This window comes from Arachis ipaensis, chromosome B10 (genome assembly GCF_000816755.2).
Source record: "Arachis ipaensis cultivar K30076 chromosome B10, Araip1.1, whole genome shotgun sequence".
Taxonomy (NCBI): domain Eukaryota; kingdom Viridiplantae; phylum Streptophyta; class Magnoliopsida; order Fabales; family Fabaceae; genus Arachis; species Arachis ipaensis.
Genome location: NC_029794.2, coordinates 9480000 through 9493231, shown reverse-complemented (window position 1 = coordinate 9493231; position 13232 = coordinate 9480000). Strand labels below are relative to the sequence as shown.

General features: G+C 37.9%; 3 protein-coding genes and 1 non-coding gene across 5 annotated transcripts in view; 2 read left to right on the top strand and 2 right to left on the bottom strand.

Annotated features, from left to right (window-relative positions):
* On the bottom strand, window positions 4492–8957 carry LOC107622624 (5-oxoprolinase). The gene is made up of 2 exons (XM_016324590.2): window positions 8733–8957; window positions 4492–8491 (listed from the first exon to the last, which is right to left on the bottom strand). Exon 2 carries the CDS (start codon window positions 8447–8449, stop codon window positions 4634–4636), a length of 3816 nt encoding a protein of 1271 aa, XP_016180076.1. The 5' UTR covers window positions 8450–8491; window positions 8733–8957; the 3' UTR covers window positions 4492–4633.
* TRNAH-GUG lies at window positions 9295–9366 on the top strand. The gene has a single exon. It is a non-coding gene; the product is annotated as a tRNA-His (tRNA).
* LOC107621572 (dolichyl-diphosphooligosaccharide--protein glycosyltransferase subunit 4A) lies at window positions 9359–10462 on the top strand. 2 transcript variants are annotated; one of them, XR_002356461.1, is made up of 2 exons: window positions 9359–9511; window positions 10173–10462. XR_002356461.1 is itself a non-coding variant. In XM_016323604.2 (2 exons), exon 2 carries the CDS (start codon window positions 10189–10191, stop codon window positions 10300–10302), a length of 114 nt encoding a protein of 37 aa, XP_016179090.1. In that variant the 5' UTR covers window positions 9412–9511; window positions 10179–10188; the 3' UTR covers window positions 10303–10462. The 2 variants fall into 2 exon arrangements, 1 of the variants encoding a protein (XP_016179090.1); XM_016323604.2 differs by having other exon boundaries at window positions 9412–9511; window positions 10179–10462.
* Window positions 11743–13232, bottom strand: part of LOC107620086 (proline-rich receptor-like protein kinase PERK2) — a 3365-nt gene continuing 1875 nt past the window's right edge. The window contains exon 2 of the mRNA XM_016322305.2: window positions 11743–12494. Coding sequence (XP_016177791.1) covers window positions 11976–12494 — 519 coding nt within the window. The 3' untranslated portion in view covers window positions 11743–11975. The remainder of the gene's footprint in view (window positions 12495–13232) is intronic.

Here is a 13232-nt window from a genome sequence, read left to right as displayed (position 1 = left end):
CAGAGAATGCTTATTTGAAATTCTGATTTAAACTTTTATTTTAAAATAGGAAAATATATTATTTTAGTTTTAGAAGATAGATTTTAAATTTATTAGGATTAGATATAAAAAGGGAACATTAGTTAACTTTTCATTCCAGCTCAGCCTAAAGGACAACATTATTCCATTCCAATTTACAATCCTTATTTTTCTCTTAACCATGAGCAACTAAACCTCCATTGTTAAGGTTAGGAGTTCTGTCATTTGTATAGATTGATTTTATTACTTTTTCTATTTTAATTCATGTATGGATTTATAATTTAAGAATTGTTTTCGCTCTTTATCTTATGAATTTGAGTGGAACGGAAGTATGACCCTCTTTCTATTTGATTTCTTGTATAACTTGGAAAAGCTCTTTACTTGAACAACAGCTTGAAAACATATTCTCCTAAATTTTAATTATCTGGATTTAACGGGATACGTGACATATAATCCTTTTATTTTTGGGTAATTAGAGTTTTTGTGGCATATAAACTGGAATTTGATCATCACCCTCTAATTGGAATTAATTGACCAAGGAATTGGCTGTTGATGAATTTTAGAGGAGACTAGAAAGGTCTAAGGAATTAGGGTCTAGTCACATATAATTTGCCATAAATTAAATCCTACATGATTAAAATAGTTGGTAAGAAAAGTTAATCCGGAAAATTAGATAACTCTGAAACTTTAACTGATTTCTCCATATTTTATCCCCAACCCATTTACTTTACTATTTTAATTTCTGCACGATTGTTTAATGCTCTTTGAATATTCAACCACTCTTTTCCGTTTGTCTAACTAAGCCAATCAATCAATCATTGTTTCTTGGTCCATCAATTCTCGTGGGATCGACCCTCACTCACCTGAGGTATTACTTGGTACGACCCGGTGCACTTGCCGGTTAGTTTGTGGTTATAAAATCCGTACCACAAACACCAGCAGTCTGAACTCCCCCCTGAACCAAAATTTGATGATGATTTCAAAGGGAAGCATCATCCATAGCGATTTGGCTATGAAGAAAGATGTGCTTCCGAACGAACTTCGAACCATCAAAGTTGGCCTTCCTAGAAGGGAAAGAACCAGTCTCTGAGGTCTTACGTTTCTTCTTTCAGGTTTGGAAGGTGGCCGAACTGAGGGGACAGGGGCAGGAGGTGGAAGAGAAGAAGCAGAAACAGGATTTACCAAAATCGGGCGAGAAGAGGACTCCGAGTTGTGAGGGGGAGCGCTAGAAGCTCCGACCTTAGCAGCGTCCGCTCGGGCACGAGCCTTCCTCTTAGCCTCCTGGACCTTTTGATAAGCAGCGCTAGACCCGCTTTTCACTATTTCTGAAAATATATAAAAGGGCAATCAACTTACAAATCGGAGGAAAACACATTACGAATCAGAACTTATTAAAAATAGCTAGAAAGAAGACCCAAACTACCTAGCTCGGACTGGATGAAACTCGGAGAGCTAAGAAGAAATTTTTTAGTGTCCAGATTCGGAGCTCTCCCCCAGGCCTCTCGAGAAAACCCAACAATGGCCTCCTCCACCTTATCCAAGCTATATTTTTCAATAGGGGAGGCCTCCGACCAGTACAGAGGAAATCAGGGATGGCTATTTTCATCTAAGAAAAAAGGATGGTGGCCCTCTACAGCTTGGACCTTGAGGAAAAAGTTTTTAAAGTTGTGGAAGGATTCGTCAAAAATGGAAAACACCTTCCGACCCTGAATAGCTCGGAAAGATACCCATTGCTGTGTGTTTTGCTTACTGAAAGGTTGGGTAAGGTGAAGAGATAGAAAAAGATTTTTAGAGAAGTCGAAAAATCAAGCTCTTGGCTGACAAGTTGGTAGATCCTCATGAAACCCCAAGAATTGGGATGAAGCTGGGTAGGGACAACTCGGCAATGGGACAAAACATCCATTTCAAAATCAAAAAAGGGAAAAGAAACCCCCAAACGGGTGAAAAGGCAGTCGTACATAAAGAAAAAGTGAGAGTCAGAATCAGCAACCCTCCCACAACAAACCCGGTCCGTAGGATCCGGGGCCCCTAATTCATACTTAGGCTCGTCAGCCTCAAAGCTACAAATCCTATGATGGGTGCAAAGCTCGGTGATGAAGTCAGTATCTACTAAAGGTCTCTCAATAAGCACAGAATCATCTACCCATTTTAAAAGGGTCTCAGGAATATGGGAAGACATTTTTTCGGCAATTAAGAAGTATGTATAAAAGCAATAAGACCTAAAAAGAAAAATAAACCATCAAAAAAATAGAGTTCCCAAAGACAAGGCAGTTTCTTCCGAAAGAAAATAAGAAAAAGAATCACCAGGCCGCAACAACGATTTCTAATAAACATGCAAAAATCCTAAAGCTACGCATTGCAAATAAAGGAGCGGTAAAAGCATGAAATTTTCCTCAAACACGCAAGGGCACCAGGCAGAAATACGGAAAGCACTACACAAATGGCAAAGAACTAACCTTTTTTTCATAAAATCAAAAGAGAAGCAGTTGCAACGACAGAAAGCAATGAACCACCCGAGAACAGAAGGCCAAAGGGAGTTTTTAGTGAAAAAGCGAAAGAGCAGGGAAAAACTTCGAAGAGAAGACGAAAAAAAATAAAGAAAGAAGAGGAAAAAGTATTTATAATAGACCAGGGGCATAACAGTAAAATAATGCAGTCATTAAAGTAATGTGCCGTTACCAATGTAACTGCCCCCATGTGTAAATGCAAAATTCCCAAACGGATGCGACGTTTGATTAGATGTGACGATTGGGACATTCAAAATCACGTCGGTTTCAAACGAAAAACCACGTCGATTTCCGACTTGAATGGACCCGAGTTCAATTTATACTCGAATCCAACTCACAGCTAAGAGATCGGACTCGAGTAGGGGCACTGTTCATACTCTTGCCCAATACTATGGTCCAGGTCCAAGTAAGCCAAAAAGGTCCAACCCAAAGGTTGGCCTTCACCACTTACCCGACCTCTATGAAAGAGGTCGGGCTCGACATAAGCTCCTCCTCAAAGAGGTCAGGCTCGACATGAGCTGGCAGATAACGCTTATTCAAGTAAGTAACTGCCCCCTAAAATCTCTCATCCACTTTCAGAAGCAATATCTCAACAACCCTAAGATAAAGGGACAGTTATCCACATTCAGAAGTGGAACTACTCCAACGGTACACTGACACACTCAGGTAAAACTAAGTTCCAATACTCTCAAAACCTGCTTACCCCCTTGCTAACTTAGGTATCGGAGTGTCTTTGCAGAAATCACCCCCCATTCTTCAAAACAGATAACTCAGACGGCGGCTTCCGAACGCGAATAAGTCGGAGACCACCTTCCATTGACATTTGGGCCGATCCTTCAAGGCCAATCCACCTATCTCAAGTTATCCACGTAACAGTATTATTATAACTAATTCAATTGTTATATAATTTTGTATTTTTGTATTTTTATTTTAATATTCTGTGACTAAAAACAAACACAACATTAATGATCACATTAGAAAAATAACTCATTCTCAAATTTATTGTTTAAAAAATAAAAAAACATAATTGAATAATAAGAGAGAATTGGCAAAGGCGATAACAGCAAGAGTCATGAAAATGCTAAAAATAAGGGAACCAGCGTCAGAGTCTGGTAAAAGTAAAAAAACGGAAACACTGCACTCACGCCATGAAATTTCTAAACATAGATTTCAACGAAGACGAAGAGCATATTGGGAGTGCTTAGCCTTGTATGGAAGGCTGAGAGATGAGGGTGTTGCAGTTCACCAATGGTGGGGTTGAATTTGAATTGAATTGAATGGAGAACCTAGTTATTAAGGTGCATAGTCTTTTGTGTTTCGCTGAATGGTCACCACTCTCCAGTGTTATATTATGATTTGATGATTGTCCTCTTTCTAGTTTCTTTCTGTATTTTGGAATTTGTCAATAAGGAATGCCAAGAATGGTGCATGTTGTACTCTGTCATTGTGATGTGATCGTACTATAAATAAAGAATAAAGGCTTGTTTTCCTTGATTCTTTTGTTGTTCTGTTCAATGGAGCTGTAGTAAGCTTGTGATGCCATTATATAATTGCCTTGGTTTAGCAGAAAGGCTAAGAAGATTATTTTTTTTTTTAATTTGATTAATATGCTAGTATACAATGCAGATCTCTAGTGATATATATGTCAAAATTTTCATTCCTAAAACGTTTAAAAAGTATTAGGATGAACTAGAAATTATTTATATATTTTTTTTAACAATGTCCAGCATTTTCACTTTGAGATTTTGTTGACAGCAGAAACTGCACCGGTGGCCAAAAAGTGGAATTGAGAAGAACTTATTTTGTTCTTGTCAAGCCAGAGAGGAATTCAAAACGATTCCAGGTTTATAGGGCAAAACTTTGAAGTTGTGTATGGTTCAAAAATAAGTTAAATTAGTATTTGGGGTCCCCTCAACATATATAACTTCAGGATTTGTTTCCCTCTAACTTTTGCAAAAAACGTTCCTTAAGAAATCAACAATCATCCATGCTAGACAAGATTTATTGATAGTATAGACCAGAGTGCCAGACCAAGGTATTTAAAACACAACACAAATATTTATTCATACAAAATAACATAGTAAAATGCAAGTAAATAATAATAATAATCACTTAGGAAAACCCCATCCACCACCACCAGGAGTTAAAATCTGAATGATGTCCCCTGCTTGTGCTTGAACTGTGTTCTTTCCACCAATATAAATCTTTCTATTATCTTTCCTGATAAGAAAATTGGCCCCACGAGCTCCATTTTTCCCACCTTTCAATCCTCTTGGTGCATGAACACGCCTCTCAGAGAGAATGCTCAATGTAACTGGACACTTGAACTCTATTTCTCTAACAATTCCATTACCTCCTTTGTGGTATCCATCTCCACCACTATTCTCTCTTATTCCAAATTTGTGCACAATCACAGCATACCTTTGCTCAAGAATCTCCACATCAGTGATTTGAGAGTTTGTCATGTGAACATGAACACCACTGGTTCCATCCCATGTTGGACCAGCCCCGGCACCGCCTCCAATTGTTTCATAGTAACCAAAAGTATCATCACCAAAAGTGAGGTTACTCATGCAGCCTTGTGAACACGCACATGCTTGAAATGCAGTTAGTATAACATCAGTTAGCCGCTGTGATGTTAGAACATTGCCAGAAACCACTGCAGCCTTGTCACTCGGAGAGAGGAATGATCCTGGTGGAATGTGAATCTTCACTGGTGCTAGACAACCTTGGTTGAGAGGAATATCGGCATCCACCAAGCAGCGGAGGCTATATATTACGGCTGCAGCTGCCACAGCTTTTGGAGCATTCCAGTTGCCATAAACTTCCTCACTTGTTCCACTAAAATCAAAAACTGCTTCTCCTTTATCAGAATCAATGGTAAGTTTCAAATGAATAACAGAACCATCATCCATGTAGTCCTCTTCTTCAACTGTCAGAATATTACTATTCTCACCACCAGGTATGGCTGTCTGAGACTTAATTCTAGGGACAATTGACTTGAGCATTTCCCTCACTGCCTCTTCTGCATTGAGTCTTACATAATTCATGTAATCTTGAACAGTCTCAAGACCATACTGCTCAATAAGCTCGCCAACAAGGTTTATTCCTCTTTGGTTTGCAGCTATCTGCGCTCTTAGATCGGATAAGTTGTCTTGAATCCTGCGAGTTCCAGGGATCTTATATGGCGCTTCATCAGCCGACGGGAACTGGAGTAGCTTAACAATTCCTTCTTCTTGGAAAATTCCTTTTTCCACAAGCTTGAATGCGAAGATTGTAGCACCTTCTTCCCATATAAACTTTGACAAAGGAGGCATGCTGCCAGGAGTGATGCCCCCAATTTCTGCATGATGCCCTCTATTCGCCACAAAGAACACAAGCTTCCCATTGTGGAAAATAGGTGTGATCACAGTCATGTCAGGGAGATGGCTACCTCCAGCACAGGGATGGTTGGTCAGCAACACGTCTCCTTCATTCAAATTTTCGCCCCAGTACTTTAGATGCCAACTAACTGTTGTGGACATAGCTCCGAGATGTGCAGGTATATGAGGAGCATTGGCAACTAGTCCTCCATCAGGTCCAAAAAGGGCACAAGAGAAATCCAATCTTTCCTTTATATTTGTTGATATGGAAGTTCTTTGCAGTGTTCTTCCCATCTGCTCAGCTATTCCCATGAATCTATGATTGAAAATTGAGAGTTGAACTACATCTGCAGCTTTCTCTGCCACTTTTGCAGTGCTTAGAGGGGCTTCAATTTCAATTTTGATGTTACCATATTTGGTAATTGTAGCTCTGCAGTTTGGTTCTACTATGACTGTACTATTTCCATTCATGATGATTGCAGGTCCTAGAATAACATGTCCATAGCCAAGATTTTCAAGTTTGTAGAGAGGTGAATCATGCCAGCTTCCAAAGTAAACCGGGTAATTACCTTCAATTTCAGGATTTCCAGAAGCAGGTGCCTGAGGCTGTGGCTTCAATATGTTAGTAACTCCTATCCCGCGGACTCTAACATCAGAGATGAGGATATTCCTGTTCTGTAGATCAAATCCATACTCGTGCCTGAACTGCTTCGAAAATTCTGCAGCATAGTCACTTGCATTTCCACCTTCAAATTCTTGTTTAACCATGATTGAGGTGTCTGTCCCTTCGTACCTCAAATTCAAATATGTTTGTGTCACTATGTTATCCTCCTTGAATCCTTGTTCTTTCAACTTCTGCTTTACCTCTTTTATCAGCAAGGATTCTCTTTGGGACACTTCAAGGAGAGAATCAGAACCATATACAGCAGAATATGGCTCTTGTACCTCTTCAACAACATCAGCTAGTCCCATTCCATATGCACTTAAGATCCCACAAAACTTGTGAATAAGTATCTCATTCATGCCCAGTGCCCTGGCAATGGCACAAGCATGCTGGGGTCCAGCACCACCGAAGCAAGCAAGAGCATGGTTCCTTGTCTCATGGCCTTTCATCTCAGTCAATTGCCGTATTGGACGACACATTGTTTCATTCGCAACGTCCACAAATCCTTGTGCAATCTCTTCAATAGTCATGTCTGTTGCATCTGGATCCTGGTTTCTTCTGTAGGAATTTACTTGTTTGGCAAGCTTCCGAAATTCCTCTCTAGTTGTATTGATGTCTAGAGGCTGATCCTCTTTTGGACCAAAAATGCAAGGAAAATGATCAGGGATAATATATCCTAAGATCAAATTGGCATCTGTAACTGCCAATTCTCCACCCTTCCTATAGCAAACAGGACCAGGTTGAGCACCAACGGATTCTGGCCCTACGCGAAAAGTACCAAACTGAAACTTCAACTTAGATCCACCACCAGCAGCGACAGTGTTTATGTCAAGTTGAGTTGCTTGTATTATAACTCCAGCAATCTGAGTTTCAAGAACCTGTTCATATTGTCCAGCGTAACGGCTCACATCAGTAGAAGTGCCTCCCATATCAAATCCAATCAAGGGCTTGCTTGTTTCAATCCCAAAAAGTGTTTGGGAGTAACCAACAACGCCACCCGCAGGGCCAGATAGAACTGCTTTGTGACCAGAGAATCGATTTTCTGGTGCTAGCCCTCCATCTGATTGCATAAACAGAACATTCACCTTCCCATGAGTCTCATCAAATTTAGTTATGAACCCTGACAAGTACTCTTTAATGACTGGACTCAAATAAGCATCCACAGTAGCTGTTAGGCCTCTAGGAACTGCTCGAACCATCGGACTCAAAGCCGATGACAAAGAAACATGTCTGAATCCGAGGCTCTCAGCCAGCTTACCAACAATCACTTCATGTTGAGGATAAGTGTAGGAATGCATAAACACAACAGCCAAACTGTTTATCCCTTTCTCCAACAAGCCTTTCAACAAAGGTTTCAGTTCTTCTTCCTTAGGCTGATTCACAACTCTAACAAGATCACCTGAAATTCCCTTAACTAAATTTGCAGAATAAGACTGCTTTGTGTATTCTTCCTCCTTCTCATGGATCAGCTCAATTCTTTCATCTATCTCTACCACCTCCTCATAAAGATTTGATGGTTTTGTGACAGTAAGGTCGAATATGTTAGGACGAGTCTGCTTGCCAATGTAAAGAAGGTCGCGAAAGCCACGAGTCACACACAGAGCAATTCTTTCTCCTTTTCTCTCTAAAAGTGCATTTGTTGCCACAGTTGTCCCCATCCGAATCCACTCTATCTTATCAGTAGGAATTTTCAAGTTTCGAGGAATTCTTTCCCCGGTGTATTCTTCAAGGATCCTCCTAATTCCTTCAACCGGAGCATCATCATAGTTGGCTGGATCAACTGAGAGAAGTTTTAGCACTTTGCCATTGGCTTGTCCAGGAATTTCAGCATAAATATCAGTGAAGGTGCCACCTCTGTCAATGCAGAACCTTATTTTTCCCTCATTGCAACTTCCCATTTCTTGTCACAAAGTTGCAAGAAAATAGTTCTGGTACAGAGCCTGAAAAACAAGATAAGAGATATCTATCTCACTATAACAATCCATAACTACAAGAACTAGCCAAAGTTGCAAAACTTGGAAAAACACAGTGGATCAATAAGAACTCAGAATTTTAATCACATGACAAACTCAGACAATATGTTAGTCAGCACTATATCAAATTCTAGGACCCAAACATACAAGAAAATGCAGTATAATGAGCAATGAATTAGTAATGAACTATTTTGTTAAGACAAAATACCTGAAAAGAATCACAGCAGGTGAAAAATCCAAATCCCCCTTGTAAGCTAGAAAATCATAAAGACTTCAAAAGGTCATCATCAAGCCACAATAGCTGAAAAGAGAATCACTTTGGATCAGTTTAGATTGTCTCTCTACTCAATCATGATAAAGTTTTTCTAGAGAAAAACAAAGGAGCTAATTTGGAAAAGAAACTAAACTAGAATGTTACTTAATACTGGATAAGGACAACAAACTGAGAGAGGAAAAGAAATAAGTCCTTACGTGAAATATAATAAAATAAGATAATACATGCAGACAAAGTGACACGTACATATATAATTATGATTAGTTTAAGACCCTTGGCCAAAATGATTTATTATGCTCCAATTATTGAACCAAAACAAAACATTGGTGTCCCACTCCAATCACAGTCACCACTCTCTATCTTATCCTTGAATGTCGTTTCTAGTTTCTACAATGTTTGCACTTCAGTAATAAAATAAAAAAATCAGATATGAGAGAGCAGTAAATACTAAATAAAATAAGATTATACTTTTAATTATTGAAAAACGTCACACAAAGTGGCTGTAGTTTAGTGGTAAGAATTCCACGTTGTGGCCGTGGAGACCTGGGCTCGAATCCCAGCAGCCACAGATTTTTGTTTTTAATCGTAACGTCTTGAAATGAAAACGACGGCGTTTAACAACTCGCCTTGTTTTTAATTGTTTCCTACCAAACTCCGATCCTAAATTTACAAAACAAAGCATCTCAACTGCACTGCTTCACCGTCACAAGAAGGTCAAAATTCTCATCTTTTCTATTTTAATTTCGTTATTCCTGTGTTTCGGTATTGAATTTTTCGTCGTTTATCCCTCAATTGAAGTGCTGATTTTTCCCCTTTAGAAAAAGCATCGCAGGAACGAGATTTCATTTTGGTTCGTTGTGATTGTCAACGATATGTGATTTTGAAATCTTTTTATTTTTATGTTTATTTTTCCCCCTTCTGTTTAGTTTCAGTCGCCTTACGCTTTGAATGCTCTGTTTGGATTTAACATCCAACGACCCATATTTATTTTCATACATGATTAAAAATTTAGCTGATGCATTGGATTGTATATTTAAAAGCAATGTGAATGTGAAAATGGTGTCATGGGTAGGTGATAGCTATAATAGTGAGGCAAGGTTTTTGAGATTTGAATTTGGTAGTGTTGGAATATTGGGGCAAACTTGTTAGTGTTATGACTTGTATATCATAGTTAAATGGAGTTGTAAGCTGTTTGAATCATATTTACAGAGAGTTCAATTATGTTAATTTTATCACTTTTGGTGTTTAGTTTCTTGGCCAATGGGGAATTATATTTGTTTGTGGATTTAATTCAATAATGATATTTGAGATTGTGTTAATCATCTGTATTTGATGATGTGCTTATCTCCTTTTAATGTTACTTGTGTACCTCAGGAAGACGAAGTTAGAGATGATTGATGATGAAGTCTTGGGATTCCTTGCCAACTTTCTTGGCATTTTCATTTTTGCTTTGGTTATAGCATATCACTTGGTCGTGGCCGACCCCAAATATGAAGCTAGCTAGAATACTTTGAATTTTCTGATGTGTTTGAGACAAAAGGTTTTGATTGATTTGGTTCTGTAAGGTCAGCTTATATGACTTAATATTGGTGAAACCAGAATTTTGTGGCTTATGCCAATTACATTTTTCAATATTTAAAAGCATGCTTGAATCTTATTGTGTCCCTCTGTTTACTGGTCGAGAAATTGCTCCATCATTCTTGGTCTATAGTGCATGGAATGGTAGTTGTTGTCTGATTAACCGATGAATATGCCAGCGTAAAGTGCTTATTAACTATGGAGTTGTTTAGATAACTAAGAGTCTGAATTATTGATTGACTGAATTTGTTTACCATAGTCCCCCCAAGTCTGAAGCTTGTAACAGCAGAGTATAAACATAAACTACTCAATAGTAATAGAGTTTTCCATACATATGAGACACATGCTCTATAAAAGAGGGAATCATATGATAGTATGATACACTACCTAAGAAGGCCATTAATGGGCATGGGGGCAAATAAACATAGTTAGAAGACTTGGAGTTTAACCTTTATTTTACTGCATATATTTGCTATGCAGCCTATATTATGCTACATTCTTTGCTGTGGAGCATACAGGTGCTGTCCAGGGCAGGAATGTTTACAAAGTCAGGCAATGTTGATGCCAAAATTTTCCCGCTTGCCTGGACATTGCCAATCCTCAAAAGTGACATGCCAATGAAGAAATCTAAGAGAACTAAATGGGAACAGGTCATTGCTGGAGTGTATGATTGTAGTAAATTAGTATGAAAAGGTGGACAGTGTCAAGGATTATTTTGAAAAGGTCAAGGGGATTTGCAGTTTAGTCAAGGTCTTAGTTCATAGAGTTATACCTAATCGAAATTGGTTTTAAATGGCATCAAATGTTGGTGACTGTGTTAATTGAGCCATCGATATGTCTGCTATAGATGCAGAAGTGACAAGATTCATGCCTCTTGATCAACCTCATGGTTCGTTATATTTCCCTTCTAGCTTATTTACCTTAATGGCTGTCAGTGACCAAAATTAGGCTAGCTAAAGAGACGGCCTTAATGATGAATCAGCAGTTTAGAGTACTAAAATGCATTGTAGCTAAAGAGATTAATATGTGGTGGATATTCATGTCTTCTTCTCAAGAATTAATCGTTGGATTTAACATCTATGGACTGTACCTTTCTCATTAGTTGAAAGCATAGATTTAAGCTCGAATTATCATGACACCTTTTGAATCCCATAAATTCCAACTTTGACTGGTCAATTTTGTTGCTGATTAATGGTGATATATAGTTTTCATTTGAAATGTACACTTCAATTTTTGGTAAAATATTAGTTATTTTGTTATCATTTGATGGGTCACGGCTCTAAATTCTAATACATATGATTATATGAATAAGTCATTGACGCAATAATAAATTACAAACAGCACTGAAGTTTAAAAGGAGAAGACATCATAATAGTATAATAAGTCACAATCTATAAATAATGTATGAAAAAGGTACAAGCAATACCAATAAATTCATGAACTGGAAAATAAATAGTACAATGTTCTCACACCAAACTACAAAGAAGAAATAATGATAACATCAATCATAAAACTCTCTCACACACACAAGCGAACGTATATGAAATCAAGCTAACATAATATCCATTGCATGCATAATAAACCACCAAGAGAAAGCTTTTAATTGCCAGAGGGTGAAGGTGGAGGGGAGAAGAAAGGAATGGAGGGCATAGTTGTTGGGATTGAGGGAAAGTTTGGAAGTGAAGTGGCCGGCAATGGGGGAAGGTTCATCTGTGGGACGGTTGGGATCTTAGGGATGCTTATGCTTGGAAGTGGAGGCAGGGTAGTTGATGGTTGTGGAAGAGTTGGAATAGTTGGCAATGGTGGAACATTATTGCCCTGAATTGAAGGCAATGTTGGAATTGTAGGCAATGGTGGCAATGCTGTTGGTTTTGGCAGATTGGGAATGTTTCCAGGCAAATTTGGAACACTTGTTTGCAAAAGATTGCGAGCTGCTAGGCTCATGCTCATGCTTGACATGGTGATCACAGCAACAAGCAATGCTGTCATCAAAGATCTTCTTGCTGATGATGCCATGGCTGATGAAATGAGAGAAGAGAAGAGAATATATGGTAAATTGATTTGCTTTGAGGTTGGATGAGAAGCCAAAATATGGTGCTTGTTCTTATATAGAACTAGCTAGAGTGTGTGATTTCAATTACTCAACTCAAAGTTTGGAGAACTAACTAGAGACTCTTGGTCTTGTTAGTTCACCTTCCTGTTTTGATTTGAATAAATCATTTTTATTTATCTTAGACTACTGATGAGGTGGAATGGTTGTTTCTTGTTTGGTTATTGTAACTTGTGTAAACTGATTATAATTTATGAACACAAATATTCAAATGTAGGAGTAGAATGGCCAACACTAGTTTTGTTATTTCTTGCCTAATTTACAAGAATATTACATTGTTTGTTGTGTGTTAGTAAAGTTGGTTGATCTAATGGAGTTCAGCATATAGCGTTTCATCACTTTCAAAGTTAGCTCAATTTGACCAACAAAAAAGGCATTTTATATTAATTTTTTTATTTCCTACAGAAATATGTTGATGCAGGGTTTGTACTTTGAAGTAGTTGGAAAATTTTCTTATGATAAATAGTAAAATAACTATTATAGTAAAATAACTTGATACTAATAAACTTAGTTTTTTAAAGTAAGCCGCTCCAATTTGATTAATTATTTTCATGTTCTCATTATTGAAAATAAATTGTAAACGATTTTGTTAGGGGGACAACAAAAATCAATAAAAAATAATTGGTCAATAAAAATTCTTATATCCAAAATTAAGATTGACTGCTTTTAAGTTAACTTTTTTATTACTTCTCAAGATTTATTTAATTATATAATAATCAAATCCAAATCGATAACTCTCGGAGTAA